Genomic DNA, 23,294 nt, shown 5'->3' with positions numbered 1-23,294 from the left:
ACAACGCCGACAGCCATTGGGGGATTGGGGCCTCCTCCGGCAGTGTCAATGTATAGATATATGGTCATAAACCCAGAGTCTAGAGGAAATAGTGAATGGAATAACGATAAGCAGATATGAAAGAGACAGAGAGACGGCGACCTCCCTCAAGGGTGTGGCTAGGGAGGAGTTGAGTCCGGAATGGCAGAGGGACTGCGGGAGCAAGTAACGTCCCTCTTTCACTTTCACTCCTTGGGGTGAAGCGCGGAGAGGCTTGGCAGAACCCAACGTTTGTTTGGCCCTACATCGAAGGGTGGCTTTTTGTACAACTCTCTATTTTGGTTCTCAATTACAATGCTCAGAAAGGTTTTATATAGCTCTGCGAGGCACGCTACATTTAGGTAGGTTGAAACGGCTTCATCGCGCTTCATGTTATCGTCAACATCGTAACGGCAACCTACTCATACCGGGCAAGTGGACAAGAAGTTGTCGGTTCCTGGATATCGTATAGCCTACCATTTCAGTGTTGTACTGAAAAGTATGGAGACCTTAATGGTAGTAGCCTATGTCCATTGATTTTTAAAGGTCTAAGGACAGTATCAATGTCGTACACATCTTCTGCTCTACGACCTATCATCAGACGCAAACTTCTCTTGCCAAAAAGCTCTGTAATGCTTCTGATCACCAAGGCGGGAAATCTCATCCACCTCCTCAGGTGTGAGCTGGAATTTGAGGACATCCAGATAAGTGCTAAGACGTGATTCTTTCCCGCTGGTTGTGATAGACACGGTGCCTCGGTCAATGGACCATCTCAAAAGAATTTCTCCCTCTTCAACACCATACTTTTGTGCCAGTCTCGACAGGAGCGGGTCCAATGGGCCTCCTTTGGCCCTAATAATCGGTGTGAGCGGTCCATAACTGGCTGTTGCAATTTCTCTTTTTTCGTGGTATGAGACGAGAGAACCATGCTGCAGGTATGGATGATATTCAATCTGATTGATTGCTGGCGGAATCTTTGCAACTTCCGAGATTGTTTCCAGATGGCTCTCAAGGAAATTGGATACTCCAATGGCACGAGTTCTGCCTGCTTCCTTCACCTTTTCCATAGCAGCCCAAGCATCCTGAAGCTCAGTTGTGGATTTGGCAAAGAAAGGTTGATGTATCAAGTAACTAGGTGCAACCGTCGGCAATCAATGCTTCGCTTCGGCAAAAAGAGGGGGGATACATACAGGTCAACATAGCTCAGTTGGAGCTTCTCCAAGCTAGCATCGATTGCCCCGGGAATGTCGTCGATATTTTGATTGACCTTTGTTGTCACAAATAACTTTTCTCGTGGGACGCCACTCTCTTTGATTGCAACACCGAGTTCCCGCTCTGTGCCGTAGACTTCGGCCCCATCCAAGTGGCAATATCCTAAATTAATAGCTGTTTTGATTGACTCGACTAATTCGCGATTGACGGTAGTGTCCTCGCCTCTTTTAAACCAAGCGGTGCCAGTTCCGTATCCCACCTAAATTGTCGGTTAAGAGTAATATTATTGGAAATGGAACTGTAGAAGCCTTCCTTACCACTGGAATTAAAGTTCCATCATTTAGTCGGGTGGATGGGATCGGTTTCAAAGAGGCCATGGCTATATCAAGCTGGATTGCACATACGTCGGATGAGCGGAAATCTTAAATGTTTTCAACCAAACTGTGGAAGTGCGCACGCCGGCTTTTATGTAGACACGGGTAATGGGGTCGGATCGCGGAGTACTGTGCAAATGGTCTCAGCTGTGGAGAGAATGGCGGCACCATTCCGTTCAAGTCTGGCTAGACGTCTCCACGTTTGAGCTTTGAACGTTTATGGGCTCCAGTCTACTTGCCCTTGTTTTCTGAGTATGTACGGTGTAGGTTAGCGAGTGATGTCGACTGCGTCTTCTTGTTGATTAATAATAGCAGACCAGGGTAAGAATGGCTATCATATTCCGGCGGGAGATACCGGTAGGTACTCCGTACCGAGAGATGCAGATGCAGACGGTGCGGGACACATGCTCCCGGCCTTTTTCAAATTAGCTGACGAACCAACTTCTTCAAGATTACTGGGCTTAGTTAACAGTTTGTGAAATGTGCTTACTAATTCAAACTCGGGCCAGTTTATCTGCATCCTTGAGCTGTGGGAGAATATCGAGTTTGATTTGGATATGATGTCACATTCGGTTTTCGTCTTCCCGCAGCATCTCGACTAGACTCATTAGTAACAGAGGACAGGAGGGGCGACTCGCAATCAGTAATCAAAATTTGGCACAAGCTAGTTAAATAATAACGGTAGAATCGTCGGCCAACCTATTATAAATTCTTTTAATGACTGCGCAGTTATATGTCTCTTCGTGGCGCCTTTTCGCATTCATACGTCCGGGGTCGTTTCCGCAAAATGGCTTCGCAACTCTCCAACGCAAACACAGGTCGAGGCCTTTCGCTAGCTGGACTTCCAAAGTCAAACGTATTTACATCCAAGCTTCCTCCAGACCCAGCCTTTGAGACGCCCGATGTGTCACACAAAGCGCAGAGGGAAAGATTATACCCGCGCACCGTGAAAGGAGCCTTCTTCACTTTCGTCCGCCCTGAAACAGCAGAAGATCAAGAGCTTTTGGGAGTCAGTCCCAGGGCAATGAAAGATCTTGGACTCAACATTGGTGAAGAGAATTCGGCACAGTTCAAAGCCGTGGTCTCAGGAAACGAATTTTTCTGGGACGAGGAACACGGAGGGGTATATCCATGGGCACAATGTTATGGAGGTATGTTGCTGGCGTCACCCAGCCTAGTCTGTATGATCGCTAACTCATTCCAGGATGGCAATTGTGTGTCGCTTAAAGGTTACTTGACAAATGTTCAATGCTGACGATACACAGCGGTACGTGGGCTGGTCAACTCGGAGACGGTGTAAGTTTCGGCAACCTCCTGAAGTTTGGGATAGCAGAGACTAATATCAGCAGCGTGCGATCAGCCTATTTGAAAGCACCAATCCCAGGACGAATGTCCGATACGAAGTCCAACTCAAAGGAGCTGGCCGGACACCATACTCCCGGTTCGCAGATGGAAAAGCTGTGTTACGATCCAGTATCCGTGAATATATAGTATCGGAAGGTACGATAACTTCATTACTTATAGACACCCCTAAGCTAATCAGCATATATTCGTGTAGCACTCAACGCGCTCGGAATTCCCACAACTCGAGCTTTGTCTCTGTCTCTCCTACCCAAGACAAGAGTTCTACGCGAACGCATTGAACCTGGAGCTATAGTTTGTCGTTTCGCTGAATCTTGGCTGAGAATCGGAACATTTGATCTTCCACACTCTCGCGGTGACCGTGATTTGATTAGAAAACTCGCAACTTACACTGCTGAAGATGTGTTTCAAAGTTGGGAATCCTTACCGGGAGCAGTATCTCTTGGGAAAGATCAATCGCCGGATGCCGTGGAGAACCCTACTCGCGGTCTTCCATGGGACAAAGTACAAGAGCACCAGAATGTGGAAGAGAACAGATTTGCAAGGCTCTATCGAGAAATTGCCCGGCGTAATGCAAAGACCGTGGCCGCTTGGCAGGCATACGGCTTCATGAACGGAGTTCTAAACACCGACAACACATCTATATATGGGCTATCACTCGACTACGGCCCGTTTGCTTTCATGGACAATTTCGATCCTCAGTATACTCCCAACCATGACGATCATATGTTGAGGTACTCCTATAAGAACCAACCATCAGTTATCTGGTGGAACTTGGTGAGATTAGGCGAATGCTTCGGAGAGCTCATCGGCGCTGGCAGCCAGGTCGATGAAGAAACTTTTGTCACAAAAGGAGTGTCAGAAGATGCAGCCCCAGCTCTCATTAAGCGGGCGGAGACCATCATTGAACGAACCGGCGATGAGTACAAGGCAGTTTTTCTGAACCAATACAAGCGGCTAATGTGCAAGAGACTTGGCCTCCAAACCCAAAAGGAATCAGATTTCCAAGAATTATTCTCCGAGCTCCTTGACACATTGGAAGCATTAGAGCTAGACTTTAACCATTTCTTCAGACGTCTATCCAGCGTGCCTCTCGCTGACCTCACAACGGAAGTCGGAAGAAAGAGGGCGGCACCTATATTCTTCCACATCGAAGGATTTGGCGGTATAGGATACACGGAGGACTCTGCAAGAGAGCGTATTGCCAAGTGGCTCGACAAATGGCGCCAACGCGTCATAGAAGACTGGGGCTCTGATGTCGATGCCGATACCAAACGACAACAAGCCATGAAAGAGGTCAATCCAAACGTACTCAGTCCCCTTCCCTTCTTTTCCACATACAGTGCAACTGACAATACTTGGACCGCTTAGTTCCTCCCTCGTGGTTGGATCCTCGATGAAATTATCGAACGTGTAGAACGCCGTGGGGATCGGGAGATCCTGGGCCGCGTGATGAGTATGGCGCTCAATCCATTCAATGAAGAATGGGGCTTAAATGCGGAGGAAGAGGAGCGGTTCTGTGGAGACGTCCCGAGATTTCAGAGGGCTATGATGTGTAGCTGCAGTTCATAAAACGTAAATGATTCTTTTAGTTAGATGGTGTATTATTGCCCGCATTTCGAGTCAGCTCGATGGTCATGTTGAGTAGTTGATTACTATACGCTCAAATTCCGAAACGTACGGAGGATTGCCCATATACACCGTAGAGACAAGCACTTGCTGTTCACATTTAGTGGACTTGTTATTCTCTCCGGGTTTGTTGATGAAACAGGCGTGGGGGGGGGGGGTGGAAAGGCAAAGACACAAGTGTCAGTAGTCAATATGAATTTTTTTTTTCTTCTCCTTCAAAAGCTAGACATCGCGCGCAAACCCCACTCTTCTCTTTTTTTACCTTTCTCCTTTTTCCTTTTTTCTTCTTTTGGCCCCGTTCCTCGCATTGCATTTCAATGTTTTTGTTCCCTAAGTCTTCCGCAATACACAAGAGCATCCATCCCATTGATCCATCCATCCGCAACCGAGAGACCATCTCCACAGTCTTGAACTTCAATCTGCCCTGTCTCTAATGGTTTCAGAGATTGGTAAGGCAGGTAAGTCGTAAAGGCATGACTCAATAGTACAGAGATATCTTTGGAATAGATATCTTGGTTAACCGAGGGGGTCTAAACCATTTCGGAACCAAGTCCATAAAGCCAAGGGCTATGACTTGGTTGACGGGGTTTGAGCAAACGGAAAGCAAATCGTCATGAAGAGGACGGGCTGGATAAACATCCCTGAACTCTGGATCAATTGTACAAAATGGAGGCGTAAAGGAGACAAACGAGCCGACCATATGTCAACTAGTTGTTGGGGCAGGCACTTTGGATGTGACCAGGTTGCTTGCAGTTGTAGCAAACCCGCTCGCCTTTCGCCTCTGTGGGACAGTCGCGTGAAACGTGGCCGACCTCTCCGCCTGCATTGCCCCCGTAAGCATGCGACGAATAAAAAAGGCGAGTATATAATAATATAGAGGGACCAGCTTACAGTTGTAGCACTTCTGACCATGAGTGCAGTCACGGGCCATATGACCGAAGCCACCACAGGAGTAGCAAGTCTGCTGGCGGCCACCATAGCCACCACCACCGAAGCCACCTCCGTAGCTGCCACCTTGAGGGCAGTTCCTAGCAATGTGACCGACTCGACCACACTTGTAGCACTCCTGGCCGCCGGCGGGGCGGTCGTTTTCACCGGCTTGGGGACATTCGCGAGAGATGTGGCCGACACCACCGCAACGATAGCAGGACTTCTCCTTGGGGGCTACAGTGCATTCACGGCCTAGAGCGACGAGAGAGATTAACTTCTCTGGTATAGCGATGGATGGAGATTGTGCCAGGTTTACTTACTGACGTGTCCTTGTCCTATTGAAGTGAAAGACGGTGTTAGATGAGAACCAGAACCAAGGGCAAAGAAGCAGTCGCTGCAATGAAGGGAAGCAAATGTTGCATACCACCGCAGTTATAGCTATATGCAGGGTGTTAGCAGAAAAGTTTTGGAGCGAACGCATTGCGAACATACCAAGTAGGAGTTCCCTTCTTGGGGCAATCGCGGGCCTACGACATTATGAGCTTCAAAAGGCCTGTTAAAAGATAAATCAAACGGGCTTGGGGTTTACCTGGTGGGTGGCCTCGCCGCCTATTGTTCAAAATGTTAGCCAGGTCATTTTTTCTCTCCTCCCACCAAGGGTTTCGAAGAAGAATAGTGGGACACGAATTCTCATCCCTGCAGCATGCATTTACACATCGAAGTTCAAAGTCAAAGCAATTGGGGGAGATTGAAATGAAGATGATGGGAAGAAAAAAAAAAAAAAAAAAAAAAGAGCTCTCCTCGTTTTTCTTAACAGTTTGAATTTGAACATCGAGTGTGGGTAAAAAAAAAAAAGCAACGGGGACAGACCAAGTGCCAATGGCACTTCGCCGATCAGAAATTTCTTTAGACTCACAATTAAAGCATACACGACCTCCAAAGCTCATTTTGACGTTTGGGTTAGTTATTCGGAATTGAAAAAGAAGTGTTGTTGTTAAGTGGGAGTAAGTTTTTGTTTGGAAGGGGAAAAATTCAAGCAGAAATTTAGTGATTTGCAGTGGCGGAAAGAATCTTGATTGCAGATAAACGGAGATAAGTTGGTTGGCCTTGCTGGTGCGGGGGCTTTTAGTTCAAGGCCCTTTCGCGTCGTTCTGACTGTCTTCAGAATAATGTTGTGCAGTTGCTCAGAGAGGATGTAACTCCGCGTTTTGCCTGTTGGAGAAGTTCCAACCTGAGGTTTTTTTCTCGCCCCTCTTTCCTATTTTCCAGCTTTCTTGCTTTCCTTTGACTTTGAGGCTGGTCGCTCCCATTCTCCCAACTCGGAAACAGCACCACCCGAATGTCTTTTGCCAACAGCAAACAACCTAGTAAATGGATGTCGGAACAGTTGGACACTGTGATAATCCCTAGCTGCTTGGTTGGAGATTGAATATTCTACATCATGGTTCCGGTGCCTAACAAACGTTCGGGCAGAGTGAGAAAACGTAAGAACATCTTCCCCCATAGCCAAATAGCCAAGCCGATTTGATGTGGAAGTTAGATGTCATCAATAGAGACTGCGTAAATCAACGGTCAGATCAACTTTGGGCATATTGTAAGTATGCACGTTGGTTGTGTGACCCGCGAGCTAACGCTCGCGGGGCGATCGAAAAGAAAACATCTTCTTCCTAGGTGGGTGGCCGCCAGGGTAAGTTCCTCGAAAGTGAATTAAGCAATTATAGAAAAGGATTAGAGTCCTCCGGGCTGTGAGGACTGTGATTATAATATCTACTTTCCAGGGTCCTCACAAAATCTACCTTGGTAGCGAGGTTCGGGGTGCAGTTCAGGCAGATGCCCCAAGCAGTCCCAAGAACACGAGGTTTTCTCAGAACTGGGTATCCAATTATTCTATCGACTTTTCAGAAGGTCCAGCCTTCCGTCCCACCAGCAGAGCTATCTAAAATCGTAAAATTCGAGGAGCTGAGGTCCATGTTCCTTTTCTCGAAGTAAAAGCAGTCGTTCGTCGTCAAATCCAATGCAATCTCGCGCTCCGGCCGTCTTATGGACCATGTTCGCAGATGGCGATTGGGCCCGTCTGAAATCACGGTGGGATACCCCAGACAATAAACCGGGACCTTCGCGATCTTGCGGGTGTGGTTGGTTCCCAGGCTTGACTTTAATGCTAGTGTCACCTTGGAACACCTTTTGGCTGCCAAAAGACGATATCAAGCTTTCAAGTTCCCATATTCTGACTTCATCTCCGTGTGAGCTCACAGAAATTGCCTTTCCACGGTCACTCACTTGGACTGCCGAAACAGAAGACGTATGGCCCCACAATCTTTGGCCTCCTTTCACGAATAAATTGCTCGACGTAGACACAACAAGGTAGATCGTGAGAGTATTGTCTGCGTGTGACGTGAGGAGATAAGGATGAGAGTATGAAACAGAAGTAGGTGGATCATGATGTAGTATAGTAGGCATTATCGGGTTTGCACGAGGGAATACGATCGACTCGACCTCTGGGGTCAAAACTTGCCCGTTGATTGAGGCAGGCAGGCAACGTAAGTGCAATCCATGCTGCGTATCCACTGTGGTGGTAAGTCGAGACTTGGTTTGCCGCCCAGTTTTGTCGAAATGTAATTCTTGAATCCCTAGTGACCACCCGCAACCAAGGTGTAGGAAGCTGTAGACTATAGAAGCGATTATTTCCGGTCCTGCAAGGCGAACGGAAAGCGACATCGGCGATAGGGCGCTATCCGCCTTTAAGGATGCAATTGGAGGGGCGTCGTCTCTCCAGCTAGAATCACCAGCTTCGGGCAGTAATTTATATAATGACAGCATCATATGATTTGAGACGACCATGAGATACGGGTATGAAGCGGCCATGGCCGTTATCGCGCCGTGGACGGTTATAGTGCGAGAGGAATGTATGTCGAGTCGCAGGCTTGTCGAATTCATTTTGTATACGGTGAATACGCCATTGTCGAACCCAACCACAATTTCGATGCAATTCTTCTCTGAGCCGCAGGTTGCAGTCAACGCAGTCGGAGCCGTTGGAAATTGTGACTCGGAGCCCAGAAAATGAAGACCAGCATTGCACCTTTCTGGGTTCTCTACCGACCAAGCCCTAAGTCCCCCGTGTGAGTCCGCAGTAAATACATAGCCAGCACAGAGTGTTGCCAGTATTGGTGGTTTGGGTGGTTGGGGAATTTCGACCTGGGTCACTCGGCAGGTGCCTCTAGACCAATTATGCCTTAGCTGATATTGCCGCTTCCAATTTGTGGCTTGATTATTCCGATCCAGGTGGCTATGGTCCAGCCATGTCGATACCCTCGGAGAATATTCAAACTTGGATTGAGGAAAAGATGTGTGCCGGGTTATCGCTAATCGGCGCGCGCGGGGCCGTACCCATTTCGCAAAATACTGTCGTTTCCAGAGCTCAGAGTCTCCAGCAAGAACATAAAACCGGTGAGATAGTCTATATGAAATAATTATTAGGCTTTGGAATAGCATCTGTGCGGAGAATATGCAGACCTTTGGCAAATAATAAGAGCTGGTATTGGCAAGAAAGAGAGAATATGAAGCAGGATCTCATTACTCAACGAAGACAGGTTGTCGGCCTGACATCCAGCTTCGGTTGTGCGCGGACGCTTTGGAGGAGGATGTTTCGACAACCCGTCATCATTGCGCCTTTTTGGCATTTTGCAGCGTCCATTGCAGTGCAGACAAAAGGGCTTGAACTTGCCAATATCGCCATCGCCAACAGAGCCACTTATCAAGACGCGATAAGCGATAAGCCGAAGCCGAGGTTACCGTACAGTTACACACCATTGTAACTTTACTATACGCGATACGTCATAAGTTGTCAATTACCCTCAAAAGTCAAAACACGCGTTCTCTCTGTACATTCTCGAAGTTAAGAACACTATCATCCAGTGTTTTATCGTCATTGTTCCGAATGGAGGCCATACAGCGACTCCATATATCTATTGCTCAAACTTTTGAGAATTGTTTCGATACCGCTTACAGGGATTTCAATGCAGAGCTCGCCGCGTACGATGCACGCGTGAAGGATGCAGAGGAAAGGGCCAAAACTGCTGATGAGGCTCGCCAGAGGGCAGCTTCTGAAGCGGAAGTGCTAAGACACAGGATATCTCTCCTGCAGGAAAAAATGCGGCAAGGTGAATTTGATTCGAAAGAGCACCATGACTCCACCGAAAACGAGCTTCAGTTAGATGGTAAATATGAGCCACGGCTTGTCTTGGGAAACAAGCACATCTCGGATATAAGTGCGGGTGATGTGGAAAGAATCAGCGATAGATATGCCGAACTATATGAACAGGCCGGCATGCTTGTGCAAGCGTCGAACGATCTTAAAAACCGAGTCAAACGTCACAAGAAGAAGCTAGAGCAGTGGCAGAGCCTTCTTCAACACCAAGAGTTTGCTTTTACAGTTAATGGTAAAGCTGTCAAGTTTCAGCGAGTTGAGTCAACGGGCCCAATGAATCCCTTGGTGCTGTCACCTAGGCATTCATCCCGCATACCCAATCCATTAAGGAGCCCCGACGAAGACTTGCAAACATACATGTCGATTAGAAATCCCACAACACCCAAGCTTGAGGTGGATCACCAATTCGGTAACGACAATTCTGGGAACGAATGGGACGGGACAAGTGAGCAGTGGCGGCGGAAAGAACACCCAGAGCTGACGTCTACTATGCCGTCGGATGCTTCAGCAGACGAGTTGCCGCCGGACACTCCCACTCATTCAGGAACTTGCGCCGTAATGCGGAAACGAAAGCGATCTACTCCAGTACAACCTCCTGGTAATAATTTATCTTCTAAGTGCTCACGCAATGACTGCACGGAACAACCTATTACGATCAAAAGTGAGACATTGCCTTCTAGCCCTCTGAAAATCCATTCTCCGCAAAGCAGGCCACTGGGAACTCAGGACCTAGATGATATCGGTGATACTGTGGCTACTCCTACCAAAAGGGTGCGCTCTCATAGGAATCATGATTTATATGCTCCTCCAGGCGGCCTCCTGGTCAGCACGGGATCGCCTTCGCGCCAGCATATGGTGCGCCCAAACTGTACACACGAGGGCAATCAGGCCAAGCATGATAAGTTAAGGGTGCTTCAACCTATTTATAGCAACTTGAGGAACATAAACGGTCTTGGTCAATCATCGGGCAAAAAAGGGGCGAAAAAGCCGGGAAGCATAACGCGGATATCTTCCTTGACGGAGGATGGTGATGAAAATCAGCCCCCGCCGCTCGCGAATGGAAGAGGAGCAGAGCCACCGCGGAGTAACCAAAATGAGCGCGATCTGTCAAGCGGGGACCGACTATCGGATCTACTCGAAGGAACACCACCGAGGGACCAAACATTCCAGCTTGGGATCACTCCCAATACTTCTTCACGCACTGAAGGCCGCAGAGGTGGCTCTTTGAGAAGCTGCGATGTGGCAGGTACCATTTTCAATACGACACCAACTTCGAAGCCCCCTCGAGGAAACCAGGAATCGAACTTACGAGATTGTAAACTAGATACACAACTAGGGCTTCCGGGCCAAATGGAAGCAATTCCTAACGACGAACCCTACAGAGCCCGGCCACTGCTGCGGCTCGGCCTCGAGAATTTTAAAATAAACCCTGATTACAACAACGGACTAGATTACGCCTACGATGAGGTTATCCGAGGAAATGACGGGCGCAAGTGTGCCAGTGGCTGCACGCGTCCTGGTTGCTGCGGAGAAAAATTTCTTGCCATGGCACGTTTTGGCATCCCGGTGGATGCGTCCAGAGAAGCATTGAACGACCACAAAATCCTCGAAGAATATTTGGCGGGGTATAAAAACACGGTTGACACGCTTAGCCCTGAGGCGCGTGGAAATCTATTAGTCGAAGCAAAGGCAAAAGTCTTTGCTGATCGATTTGGCAAACACCGGCATCAACACCACAGACCAGGTACGCCCCCCGGGTTTTGGCGCACGGAAATGCCCGGCACGCAGGAATTAAAAGAAGACCGTGAGGAAGCCCAAAGACTAGAAAGAGATAAGGTGAAGGAGCGGCACAGAGAAGCGATGCGTCCAGGCGGGCGGTGGCTGTTTGCAGATGAGTGAACAGTAGGGCTAGGTCTGACGATACTCGTTGGCAGAGATATATATTTGTACATACTTGAGATATGGCTCGATACGAGCCAGATTTGGATCTTTGACAGATGGTACGGATACATCGAACGTAAATTTATCAGAAGCATCATAATGTTATACATTGCGAGATGACTGCATTACGCCGGGCATAATCGGCAAATTACTTGCTTGCCAGGACCCGAGAGTTCAAGCATAGACACAGATATACTACCGACCTTGGCTTTGGCTCCCGATAGCCCGCAGCATGTAGGTAGATGAAGTACACTAGTATGTCATACTAAAAGCGGTCGATGCTCTTTGTCGGGAGAGCTTCTCCGATCAGACCTCGGCATTCCATGGCCCTTGGCACACGCGGGACACGTGCTGCTCCCAGCAGTTGGAACTCTCTCCTGTCTTCCGAAGGACTTCCAAGTCACCACCTGGTAGTACTAATTGGTTCATCGCTTCATTCTCTATTTTGTATTCCTTCAATGTGTTTCTGTCCACTCCGGTATGGAAGCTACTCAGAAGTCTAAAAGTCTCGTTCCCGCCGTCCTGCTACAACCATCCAAGTGGCTGCCACTTTACGAGGACTTTGTGACAAAGAATGCAAGTTCAATAGGCCAGGTTGAATCGGCACTAAGGTCGTTGACGTACATTATTCCAGGTTCGTTACTCGTATACATATGATGGCTAGGTCCTAATTCCATTTTTTTTTTCTCAAGGACGCTATCGCGATTCAGAAATACCCTCAGAATGTGGTATGTTGGCAACCTTCAGTCTTTTGCAGGGCGCATCTAACAGAACGAATTCAGTTCATTCAGGAGTTCAGTTGCTATCGCTGTACCATGATTCGTTGATTTCGAAAGTCGTCTCTAACCTACCGCCGACCGTTCGTCGACCAACGCCGACTCCCCACGCCAGATACACAAAGTATTGGTTGTCAGAGTCTTCTTTATATCAAAAAGTCGCCCTCACACTTCAAACTGTTCAGTACACGGAGCTGCTGTGGGAAATGATCGCGCGGCGCCGTGGCGATAAAGTCCGCTGGCGTGTGGTTGTCCTTATTGAATTCGTGAAAGCAATATGTCGCCTTTTCCTACTACGGCTCACAAACTCGCGGCCGCTAGTTAGTCCTCCCCTACCTGAGCGCGAAGTAGACCCTAGGTCTCAGGAAGAAGATGGAGGCGATTGGAACGGAATGGGGTCCCCTGTCAGCGAACGACCCTCCGACCTTAATTGGACCATGCCTCGTACTGGGTTATCACTTCCTTCTTTGCCCGACGTTAATGATGTTTCAAATTATCTCATATCCAAGGTCCTGACCGCGGATGATATCAAGCCCCCAAAGGCGCTTCTGCATAGGGTCACCGGTCAGGGACAATTGGCGGAAATTCTACACATCCTTCGGCCAGTCGTTTACGCACTTGCGCTTCAGAGATGGAGCGGCGACAAGCGGAGCTGGAGGCCATGGTTGATCGGTTTTGGTATGGAGTACGGCTGCCGCCAATTAGCCAAGGCCGACTTCCGGGAGAGAGTCACTGGCGGCCTCCGTGGACTGACCGGCCTCGAGCGAGAGGAGTTGAAGAAGAGGGGCTGGTCGATGGGTTGGTGGGTGATGCGGGGAGCCTTTTATGAGAACATTACCAAGTTCGTCCCAGCACCATCTCTGACAGATCAATATCGAGACGCTAATAACATTACTAGGTCTACACTAAAAGGGTTCACAGGAAAGATGAAGGGTAAACCACTTCTTGATCTAGTGGGCAGCATCATTGAGGACTACGAATATCTTTGGGATAACTATTATTTTTCGACTGCGACACTCTAAATGACTCTTCTTTTTTGGGTGGAGATTTCTTTTGGAATACCATGTTACTTTAACCAGATACCCGACGGATTTAATTAATCTTTTTCCATCCACCTCTATTGTCGCATTAATATCGACATGTCTACAAACTAAGATATTTGTCATGGCGGCTACTGCTGAGCATGACAAGGTTTCCAATTTTTTTGTTTTTCTTTCCAGGCTGGGGTATCATATCATTATTCACGTACCTATAAAATTTCTGCTGATTTCTTTCCAAACCACTCTCGAAGTTCACGCTCCAGTCCTTTGAGCGTACTACCGGAAGCCAGCAAGAAATCCATAAGCTGTGTGTTATCCTCATCCACAGGCCAGTCGACCATTTCCCCTCCCTTGGTCTCTAGCATTTCCTTCGCTGTACCCCAGCTAAATCGACACTCATTCCCCCACCCAAAGATAGCGTCCATATTGTTTCGCATCCAACCCACGCACTTTGAGTCGGAGGGATATCCACTTCCCCAACCATCACCAGTCTCTCCACTACCTTCCCTGAAAGCCTCATATAAGACCTCCAACGCAACGTCCCTTGTAACCTTAGCCACCACACTCGCTGCACTGACACAGGGGTATAACGAATCCGCCTTCTTAGCAACCGTAATCTTCAGTGAAGGGAACACCATCTCCAACTTCTTCTGATAGCTCGCCGGGTTTCCCACTGTATCAATGTAAACCTCCCGCACATTCATTTTTCTCTCCTCGACCACGCCCCTGATCAACTCGATTGTCGCATCCATCGCCTGAGCGTTGAGATTATACACCCCACCCACGCCCGCTGCAGGCCTCATCATCCCCGATGATATGTCTCTAGCAGAAAGAAGTTTTGTCGTCCACCCGCATGACTCGTAGAGATGTGAGCCTTGTGTGCATAGAATACGCGTGAGGTTTGCCCTAACACCCGCTGTAAGAACCTTGCTATCGTTGAAGCTGTACTCCTTCGCTAGGAGGGAATGGTGTAGAGAATTGGGGAGGTAGAATGCGCCGTAGACCATGGGACCGAGGACGGGGCCACGGCCGGCTTCATCGACGCCAAGGACTAGGTAATCGGAGTCCGGATCTGAAGATTTTTGTGTTGGGACTGCCGGCGGCGCTGGCGAGAAATATGCGTAGGATTCGCCCGAGAGGAGTCGGGTTTTGTCGATGCTTGGAGGAAGGAACACAGACGGGTCAATATCAAGAGACCCAGTGTCGGCGACTGGGGTGTCTTCGCCCATTTTGGAGGTCGAAATTGGCTCTTGGTGAATAAAGTACGTTAGAACTTAGAGGTTGTGAATTGAATAAAGATGGGTTGATGTTCAGTATGCCGGGAAACGCGTTTCACGCGAGCCGCGGCGCGTTCCCCGTGGGGACCAACTTGGTAACCACAGGAAACGAGGGCGCCCGCGCAACAAAGTTGCCTTGCATGTTCTTACACATATGCACTATTAAAGTAATTGGAGGCGCTTTGTGCCATGCATTCGCAGAAGCATCAGATACAAGTAGCTACTTATGTAGTCTACAATGCTGCTTACCCGCGAGGGCATGTCCATACTGGATTACGAAACTACCGACACCTAGCCAGATCCGCTCGGCAAATAAACAAGCCAAATCCGACCATGGTCGTTGCAGGGATTGATATCACGCTATCAGAACTGCGCTGTGGAAACGTGCTCAAGGGCGCAACAGTTTAAGCATGCTAGCGCGATCCGGGTTGGTCGAACGGCCGAGCCCCAGAATTGCCGGGCGGGTGGCGGGTCTCCGCGGCAAAAATTGAGAAGTTAGCCGCCGCGACACATTTACAACAAAACACAAACATAACAACATCTAGGGTCGGTAGCTCAGGGGTAGAGCAAGCGGCTGCAGTCCGCTAGGTCGCGCGTTCAATTCGCGCCCGGCCCTGAAATTTTTAGCATGTGGATTTTTTGTGGCTGTGTAGGCCCAGAGTCGGTGTATTTCTGGTCCCTCGCTGATTGGTGTTGGGTTAGCGCACGCAGAAGTGGGGTGCTTGTGTGGGTATTATACTATATAGGGACTAGTGCGGTCTTCTTCTGCATCAAGAGAGCCTCCGCCAGACCAACTTGTAGTGCGAATAGTAAGCTTGGTTGTGTGAATACTAACTACGAGGTCTGTCTGACCAGATCCATATTACCAGCGTTTCTTTTGTATCGGTTCTACCTGCAGCGTCTGTGCAAGTATTGCGAGGATATTACCCTGCAAAAAACAGGGTACGCGGAGGAATGAGTTAGCATGTCGAACTTAAACACTCGTTCCTACTTTCCGTTGGTTGCTATATTAGGCAGTACGGTTACCAGGAGGGCCTCTTTGTCCGCGCGCGTTGGGCAGCGATTCGGAGTATTCTTATTCTTAAGGTAGTGGGTTATTGCAGAAATTCTATTAACATCTCTCGCCTTCACTCTGCTCGACGCCACATCGAAGTCTACGGCGAACAAACTTGGGGGTATACATTGCATGCTCTCTTGCTAGTGAGTGCCGAGGGGCGTGTTCTAGTGTTCGTGGAAAGGAGAGCTGTATTTCGTGGGCAGCGCACTGTGCAGCGCAGTACAATCATGTCTTAAGATCCCCCGTGTGAGGAACCTTGGGTGTGGGCCGATCCCGGTATCTTTTATGCCTTCGAGTCCTTGTTTAATATGTGGTGACAGTCATATCTGTGCTTTATTTTATGTACGAAGCACTGCGTTGGTTAATTTGCGATGTGCATACATCGGTAGGTGAATGAATATATATAGTGACAGCTATTTTACCGGCATATTGCGTGTAGACATGCAGGCCAAGGCGGGGTCTGAAATCCGAGTCGACCATCATGGCTCGTTGGTCAACTGATGCAACGCCGGAGCAGAAAAGGAAAAGTGAAGTGAGCGAAGGCGCCTGGCTTGGGGAGTGGGTAGTGAATCACTGCATATACAAACTGCCGAGTACGGAACGCGTCCCAAACCATTTTGGACTAGCGCACTCGCGCGTCATGAATTCCAAGTCCCCTCCAGCTTCTTTTCCCTGCCCAAGTTTGATTCCCCTCACAATACTGCATTCGCATCGGCCATCTGTTTAAATTATTGTCATATTTCCTGGACCTATTAAGCGCCGTCCGGACTCCTCTGTTACCCGCTCCAGTGCCCGCGAAGTCAGGCGGACGAACTTGCATCACCAAACAACCGCAGCGATGGCTCCTCGGGGCCCGGCAAAGGCTCGCGACTTGGACTTCTCCAATGTCGGCAAGGCTGGAAGGTATGTTCTATAGTATTACTTAAACCTCAATCGGGTGAGACCAGTACGGGATGAGCTGACTGTTAGTAGGCGCACAGGTATCACCCTGAAGGAAGGCAAGCGGGATGAACATGGAATGGAGGATGTCGACGGAATATTCTCATCACCAGAAAAATCGCCCGTGAAAGAAAATGGATTCGATAGCGAAGAGTCAATGGGCTCAGAGATGTCCATGGACGAGGGTATGTATCCCCAAATCGCGTTATCGTAAAAAGAGGCTTAACCCGGCAGGCAACGGGCCCGGCCCTGCAGATTTCCTCAATGGCCTCAACGGTTCGCGTACTCCCCGCCTGCCTCCACCCGTTGCGCGATCACCTACAAAAACTGGCATGACCGGGTCTCCGCGCAGAACTCCTGGATTGCGCTCCTCCCAGAGCCCACAACGTGATCTCCCCTCATCGAGCCCGTCAGACGGCAGGAGCTCAAGGAGAGACTCGCGACGGGACTCGCGGCGCGATGTCTCTCCACTCACCAACCGCTCCATCAACGCCACACCCTCACTGGAACACTCCAATACTACACGCGCCAAGGGTCTCAAGAAGGCCGAAAAAGCGCCACCGATGTCTTTCTCCGACAGTGATTCCCACGGCGATGAGAATGGGCATTTACTAGATCAAACCGATTTCGTGGATAACTTCAACGCTGGCGATGACCCACTGCTGGGTAATAACTCGGAAGCGCAGGATGAGAGCAGTGGTGAAGAACTGCACAAGGTCCCAGCACCCGAGACGCGGAAAGGCCCAGGACGAGGCCGTAAGCCAGTTGGAGGCGCAAACACTGCGGCACAGGATGGAACAGAGGAACAATCAACACCACAGAAACGAAAGCGCCCTGGACGGCCACCTAAAGGTCAAAGCCAGCCAATACAAGATACAGAAGAACAACGCCCAGCAAAGAAGGCCAAAAATTCCGAACAAAAACGTCGGATCACTGGGCCGTCAGGCGACCCTGACCTGGACAAAGTAGTCGAAAACCACGTCAATCGAACCGGGCCGCTCAAGGGCCGAAGCCTCTATATTCTCAAACGGGAGGCGCCTACGGATCCGTCTACTACACACACACGATCAGGACGTGTATCGGTCAGACCACTGGCCTACTGGAAAAACGAACGATGTGTGTACGGTGACGAGGGAGTAGCCGAAGGACAGCGATATCCTCTCTCAAAAATCAAGGAGATCATCCGAACTGAAGAGCTAGAGCCGGAGAAGAAACAAAAACGCCGATCAAAGAAGTCGAAATCGAGAAAGGACAGGGATGATGACTCTGATTCTGATGAAGATCAGTACCGCGATCCATACGAGGAGACGGGTGGTGTCCTGCATGGTTATATCAGGAAATGGGACCATGAAACGCAAACAGCAATGGACGACGAGGAAGTGCTAGGTATGCGTTCTTTCTGACCTTTGCCGACCCAGGACTAACAGCGCTCAGATATCGCATACGCCCCATCTGGCATTGAGACCCGAAACGTCAAAGGCGCAGCTTTCAGATTTGCTAAGCTTCTGAGTTCTCCCTTTATCGGTTCTGGCATTGTCGAACTACCTCCCGGAGGGGTCAAGAAACCAAAGAATGCGAAGAAAATGCATATGATATTTTACGTTGTTGGCGGGCGAGTCTTAGTGGATGTTTCTGGCGTTCAATTCAGTGCTGGCAAGGGGTGTGTTTTTCAAGTCCCACGAGGTAAGTCTCATTAAGAACCACAACAACTGTAAACTGACACCTAGCAGGCAACTACTATAGTTTCGCCAATACTTACAGCAGGGACGCACGGTTATTTTTCACACAGGGCTGCATACCTAGCCCGGCAGAAAGCGACGACACACCCGGTTCTGCAACCAAAACGGACGCTCTCGATGGCGAATCAAACACCCCGCCAACTCGTCCGAAGACCACCGGTAAGAAGACCACCGGGAAGAAGACTGCTGGGAAGAAGACTGCCGGCAAAGGCAGACCTAAGGGGAAGCAGAAGGCCGCTGCTTAAAAGACCAGACTTTCATATTACGGCCTTTGATCCCCCTCCTTTTGGCTCCATCGGTTACTTTTTTGCATAACTTTAACGTCCGAACCTTTTATTTGTGGGTGTGATTTTAAACCGACTTTTGAGATTCGTTGTGTTTTGGCTGCCCAATTTAGCGATAATTCTTCATGTTACCCTGGTACCCGGTGTTGGTGTGTATGTACTACATCTATATCTATATCTTCTTTCAGACTTCAGCACCGCACAGGCGACGACTGCACATAACAGACCGGTCCCAGCTGTGGCCTGCTCAATGGGAATTGAAACCAAACTGAACACATTGATCAACCCCTCTATATCTCTTCCATATCTCCGTCCAGGTCATCGTCAAACCCCAGTGGAGGGAAATCTCCCACTTCAACCTTCTCCGGCTTAACAAAGACGCCAGTTTTATTCGGACATGTAAAGTACCGCTTCCCATTGACGCTCCCGTCATTTTTCCCCGTTGGCTCGTCGAGCTCGATCCCAACCCAGATAGGCAATGGTGTCGAAGGATCAACCTTCCCCATATCAACCCCAGGGTGCGGAATTACGGGCACTGGTCCAACGAAGCGGACCGTTCCCCGTCGAACATGCGGTGGCGTCGAAGGGAGAATAATAGCGCGTTTTGAGACAGATATATCTAGACACGGGGAGCAAAAGCAAACGAATTAGAACCCTTGACGCCATCTTAATTGCACAGTATGATCGAAGAGAGTGCACGAAGGAGGGAAAAAAGAGAGAGATACTCACCGCGCTTCTCAACCTCGTCCTTATCTTTCTTCGTTTGTTCGATCATTGCATCAACCGGAGAGAGCGCATCTGGGTCGAAGCGCCCTAGCTTCTGATTCTTTTTCCATGCGAGAACTGAATTTGGGAGGCTCTCGTATGTCTCACTTGGGAGGACATATTTCTCGACGGAGGAGAGGTCGGTGAAATTGACTCGTGCCGCTTGGGGACGTGTGTCGTGGACCTACGTCGTTTGTAATTCGTTAGCTGGCGCGTGTTCTTATAAAAGACGGTGCCCACAGAAAAGAGTAAAGTTGGGGAAGAGCGTGAGGTAAAAAACCATGGTGTATATACCTCAATCTCAGAGCCCCTCGCCAATCCCCAATTTCCGATTATAGAGTCATCACCCTCAACCCACTGATCTGGTTGACCAGGGGTTTTGAGACGGAGGCGCTGGCTGCTGGGCGGCACACCGGTCATGGTCTCTAGTTTTGACTTGACTTGCTGCAGTGTCCATGTTGGCGTGATTCGGCGCTCGGAGTGCAGGCGGGGCTCGTCGGAGTGCGAGGACGTGGAAGGTGTGGTGATTGCGACGGCAATGTCGGTGGGAGTTGGTTGGAAGGACATTCTGGTTGAATCCTACGGTTTACCGTAGTGGCTTTGGTTGTAAAAGTCGGGCAGTTGGAAGCTGGAATGATTGGGGGTTGTTGGTACGTTATCGGGATCCGGGGATGGTTTACCTTGCAGAATAGGACAACACCAGATTAGCGCGAGGGATGGAGCGGTTTAGCTAGGCAACAAATATTGATATAAAGCATGAGTGATCGAAGCAAATAGAATGACATGGCTGCTATTAAGATGCGGGGAGGACCATCCCCCGAACCCAAAGGTCCCGTGAGGCTCAAAGCGGTTTTATGCCTCGGAAGCAAATATTCAAGAACAAATGAGGACTGGAAAGCGCTTACAACTGGTGAAACCTTGTCTGGGAAGGAATTCGCCGGGCTGAATGTTGTCCTGGCTTTGAGATTGCGGAAGAGAAAAGTAGGTATCACGAACCACCCCAAGACGCGACGCGGGGCTTTGGGGTTTTGACATGGCCAATCAGCTTGTTCCTGTCAAGCCTTGGCTCCTTAATATTAACCCCGCATATCTACCGTCTCCCGGTATGATCTAGATATTTACATTGTCCGTCGCCTCCAGGAGAAGCCCTACTCGACACTAAAAAAAAAAAAACCTGATTCATAACTAACAATATGTACATAGAATGTGAGCTTGTTCCATGACCAAGAATTGTTGGTGATTCATCGACGTTTGTTGGTTGGACTTGTTTATTGCTCGGCACCGGCCTGCTGTCTTCATTGGCAATGAAGGTAGGCTTCGCCTGGGCGTTGGTGGTTCATGACATCGGTCATTTCGCTGCCCTATATTTCACCTCTTTTCATTACAGGTTGGATTGCTGCTCGTTTGGAGGCTGAGGATTTCAATGTTTCCCCTCTCCTTAGCCTATCATCTCCGTTGAGGTCTGAATCGTTTTCGCCCAGCGATTCCACCATTTCTGCCAGGTCAGAATTGGTGGCTTGTCTAACGCTAATGCGTCTTGTATAACTTGGGGATGTGGTTGTTGGCACTGTTGCTTTGCTTGGACCAGGTGTAGCTTCTTTGCCAGCACGATTACCCGGTTTAGACGCCTTTTCAGCTTTCGATGGGCGCCCGCGCTTTTTTGGAGGCCCGGCCACGGCTTTATCAAATTTTCTCTTCTTCGGCGTGAGGCTAATGGCTGCTTCTCCTTCGAGGAACTCCCCAGTTGCTTCAGACGTAAGTACGACATTAAAACTGGCCCGGTGGACCCTTGCCCTGTCTTTCAGTTCAACAAGATGGCCAACTTCAGCAGGAAATGGTAGGCGTTTATGGAAAGTCCACTCGACGCCGTCTCTGATGTATATGGTTTCCTTCACGAGAACACTAATTCCACTCTTGCGCATCTCGCGATTCATGGACTGTCCGTTGAGAGGAAGATGACGGTAGGAAAGCACATAAGCGCGGTGTTTGTTCTCATTCTCCTGTACGGTTTTCAGCAGCTGATCCAGTGAGAGTTCATCCTTCACGGAGCCACTTTTATCAGCGCCCACTTATTACTAGGTCCCTTGACTGCACAAACATCCCAGTCATCCTTGACCATGCTGACACCATAAATGTTTCTGTCAGCATCCGGGGTAATAGTATAATGGAAGATGATGGAATAGAGCTCATATCGGACACCTTGCCTGCTAGGGAAATTCGGATCCTGCCAATATGCTGGAAAGGTCAGAGTATCCTCTACGCTGAGCCTGCCGGCTGCTCGTTGTTCCTGGTCAATAATATAGTTGACTCGGACGAACAAAACTTACGGGACGTGGCTGATATGCATGATCGTAGGGATGGGTTTCATCGTGCTTTTATTCCGATTGGATATCTCACATTGGTTACAAGTCCATCCAGAAGCCTCGCCAAATTGAAAGTGGTGATTATTAATTGCTTCGGCGACAGTATACAGAGCGGGTTGCATAAGTGGTATCCTGCGTCGGAATGAAGCGTTAAGGCAAAGCATTCGTTCTTCCTCAGACGAACCCTCCGCGCACATTCCACATATTTGCCGTGTTCTGAGACCGACCCCGAAAAAGTGTTGCAGATTCTTGATCGTTTCGTCCTTGTCCTTGAGCTCTTCCTCAAGCTGCCCTAAGAAGGCCTCCATAAAGCGCCAGGGGTCCTGGTGGCTGTACACGCTCACAGCGCTCCATGTCGTACTGCATTAAATTGCCCAAACTCTCTCTATATCAGTGTTATGTGTATCCTGGCTGATATCGCCATGCCAGTAGGACGTCGCCAGGTGATAGAAAGCGCAAAGCAAGCTCATGTCCGATGTATCACACCTATGTCTTGCCGGGTGGATTTACTGAACCCAGTTCAGCAGGAGAGGAGTATGAAGGAGCATCAGGATAACGACATTGCGGTATTCAAGCATGCCAGGGCTCTTGAATGACCTGATCTGCTTATTGTCGTAAGAGGCCAACCATCCAATCGGGACTGAGGTTCGATGCTTGTTTTTGTTAGAAAGAATAGGGCTTATATGTTAGGAGTCGCTAGAATGTGGCTTACTTGTATTTTCTTGGTTGTAGCTGTAGCCGTTGGCTCCATAATATGACTTCGTTTCAAGGTATACAACCCCCAGCGTTGGTGTTTTGGGGGCACCGATAGTGTTTTGTTAGGAAAGACCGAAGGCATACGGTAAATGTCTATGTGGTAGCATGAGCGCAATGTGTTCTGACATCCAAAGATATATACAAATAATGGCCGCAGTCGCTGTGAGCAAGAGGATTCTTTGTGAGTGCCTCTCTCTCTCATTGCCTTATTAACCGCAGGCTTGATTGTGCGTTCCTGCTTTACTGGGGATTCTTGCAATAGATTGAAGAACCGATCAGACCCTTTAAAGGGAAGAATATTTTTAGAAAGCTGGTGGGTTCGCTCTTTGATAGCTGTGCAGGTGTTCGAAGTATCTTCCCTTTATATCAAATTACCTAGGTGCTACCAAGTTTCGCGGGTTGTTAACAAAGAGCACAACCTCGAGGCTCCATACAAAGTCACATGTGATAAAAATAAAAAAGGCATTTTGATTCCTAGCATTATCATGATGTGAAATTTGGTATTTTTGCCTGAGGTTAGTATACTGCTTTCCAAACGTTGACTACCAAGTACCGTATCGCTATACTCCGAGCACGTTGTTGCCAGCCCCCAAAATACATCACAGCACCAGGCAATCATGCAGTA

The 23,294-nt window shown here is 49.0% G+C and overlaps 10 protein-coding genes and 1 non-coding gene across 11 annotated transcripts; 6 read left to right on the top strand and 5 right to left on the bottom strand.

Moving 5' to 3' along the window:
- Positions 1-602: 602 nt before the first annotated feature.
- ASPVEDRAFT_87718 (aldo/keto reductase) lies at positions 603-1,607 on the bottom strand (the record flags this gene model as incomplete). The annotated part of the gene is made up of 3 exons (XM_040818132.1): positions 603-1,149; positions 1,209-1,489; positions 1,548-1,607. The coding sequence occupies 3 exons, from the start codon at positions 1,605-1,607 to the stop codon at positions 603-605; spliced, it is 888 nt and encodes a 295-aa protein (XP_040672178.1).
- Positions 1,608-2,391: 784 nt separating this feature from the next.
- ASPVEDRAFT_87717 (YdiU domain protein) lies at positions 2,392-4,538 on the top strand (the record flags this gene model as incomplete). Its single annotated transcript, XM_040818131.1, has 6 exons — positions 2,392-2,755; positions 2,809-2,818; positions 2,870-2,900; positions 2,954-3,104; positions 3,163-4,274; positions 4,338-4,538. The coding sequence occupies 6 exons, from the start codon at positions 2,392-2,394 to the stop codon at positions 4,536-4,538; spliced, it is 1,869 nt and encodes a 622-aa protein (XP_040672177.1).
- A 125-nt stretch (positions 4,539-4,663) lies between these two features.
- Positions 4,664-5,084, top strand: ASPVEDRAFT_324104 (uncharacterized protein). Its single transcript, XM_040810603.1, has one exon. The coding sequence runs from the start codon at positions 4,788-4,790 to the stop codon at positions 5,004-5,006; it is 219 nt and encodes a 72-aa protein (XP_040672176.1). The 5' UTR covers positions 4,664-4,787; the 3' UTR covers positions 5,007-5,084.
- Positions 5,085-7,457: 2,373 nt separating this feature from the next.
- Positions 7,458-9,205, bottom strand: ASPVEDRAFT_139202 (WD domain protein; the record flags this gene model as incomplete). The annotated part of the gene is made up of 2 exons (XM_040807556.1): positions 7,458-8,982; positions 9,039-9,205. 2 exons carry the CDS (start codon positions 9,203-9,205, stop codon positions 7,458-7,460), a joined length of 1,692 nt encoding a protein of 563 aa, XP_040672175.1.
- Positions 9,125-11,803, top strand: ASPVEDRAFT_45822 (uncharacterized protein; the record flags this gene model as incomplete). Its single annotated transcript, XM_040813401.1, has 1 exon — positions 9,125-11,803. A coding segment is annotated over exon 1 (2,165 nt), but the record flags the coding sequence as incomplete, so codon positions are not given.
- Positions 11,804-12,004: 201 nt separating this feature from the next.
- On the top strand, positions 12,005-13,565 carry ASPVEDRAFT_45821 (peroxisomal membrane protein PEX16). Its single transcript, XM_040813400.1, has 4 exons — positions 12,005-12,307; positions 12,366-12,401; positions 12,456-13,290; positions 13,348-13,565. The coding sequence occupies exons 1-4, from the start codon at positions 12,154-12,156 to the stop codon at positions 13,469-13,471; spliced, it is 1,149 nt and encodes a 382-aa protein (XP_040672173.1). The 5' UTR covers positions 12,005-12,153; the 3' UTR covers positions 13,472-13,565.
- Positions 13,237-14,976, bottom strand: ASPVEDRAFT_45819 (ribonuclease H2 catalytic subunit RNH201). The gene is made up of 2 exons (XM_040813399.1): positions 13,345-14,976; positions 13,237-13,287 (listed from the first exon to the last, which is right to left on the bottom strand). Exon 1 carries the CDS (start codon positions 14,716-14,718, stop codon positions 13,699-13,701), a length of 1,020 nt encoding a protein of 339 aa, XP_040672172.1. The 5' UTR covers positions 14,719-14,976; the 3' UTR covers positions 13,237-13,287; positions 13,345-13,698.
- A 334-nt stretch (positions 14,977-15,310) lies between these two features.
- Positions 15,311-15,382, top strand: ASPVEDRAFT_t122. The gene has a single exon. It is a non-coding gene; the product is annotated as a tRNA-Cys (tRNA).
- Positions 15,383-16,661: 1,279 nt separating this feature from the next.
- ASPVEDRAFT_139315 (Cupin domain protein) lies at positions 16,662-18,459 on the top strand (the record flags this gene model as incomplete). Its single annotated transcript, XM_040807567.1, has 4 exons — positions 16,662-16,726; positions 16,766-16,947; positions 16,997-18,148; positions 18,197-18,459. 4 exons carry the CDS (start codon positions 16,662-16,664, stop codon positions 18,457-18,459), a joined length of 1,662 nt encoding a protein of 553 aa, XP_040672171.1.
- Positions 18,460-19,075: 616 nt separating this feature from the next.
- ASPVEDRAFT_32709 (tubulin-folding cofactor B) lies at positions 19,076-20,117 on the bottom strand (the record flags this gene model as incomplete). Its single annotated transcript, XM_040810637.1, has 3 exons — positions 19,076-19,404; positions 19,515-19,734; positions 19,845-20,117. 3 exons carry the CDS (start codon positions 20,115-20,117, stop codon positions 19,076-19,078), a joined length of 822 nt encoding a protein of 273 aa, XP_040672170.1.
- Positions 20,118-20,911: 794 nt separating this feature from the next.
- ASPVEDRAFT_32708 (uncharacterized protein) lies at positions 20,912-22,221 on the bottom strand (the record flags this gene model as incomplete). Its single annotated transcript, XM_040810636.1, has 3 exons — positions 20,912-21,550; positions 21,604-21,817; positions 21,878-22,221. The coding sequence occupies 3 exons, from the start codon at positions 22,219-22,221 to the stop codon at positions 20,912-20,914; spliced, it is 1,197 nt and encodes a 398-aa protein (XP_040672169.1).
- Positions 22,222-23,294: the final 1,073 nt, after the last annotated feature.

This window comes from Aspergillus versicolor, assembly GCF_001890125.1.
Source record: "Aspergillus versicolor CBS 583.65 unplaced genomic scaffold ASPVEscaffold_10, whole genome shotgun sequence".
NCBI classification, from domain to species: domain Eukaryota; kingdom Fungi; phylum Ascomycota; class Eurotiomycetes; order Eurotiales; family Aspergillaceae; genus Aspergillus; species Aspergillus versicolor.
This window is presented reverse-complemented; position numbering and strand designations above follow the sequence as displayed.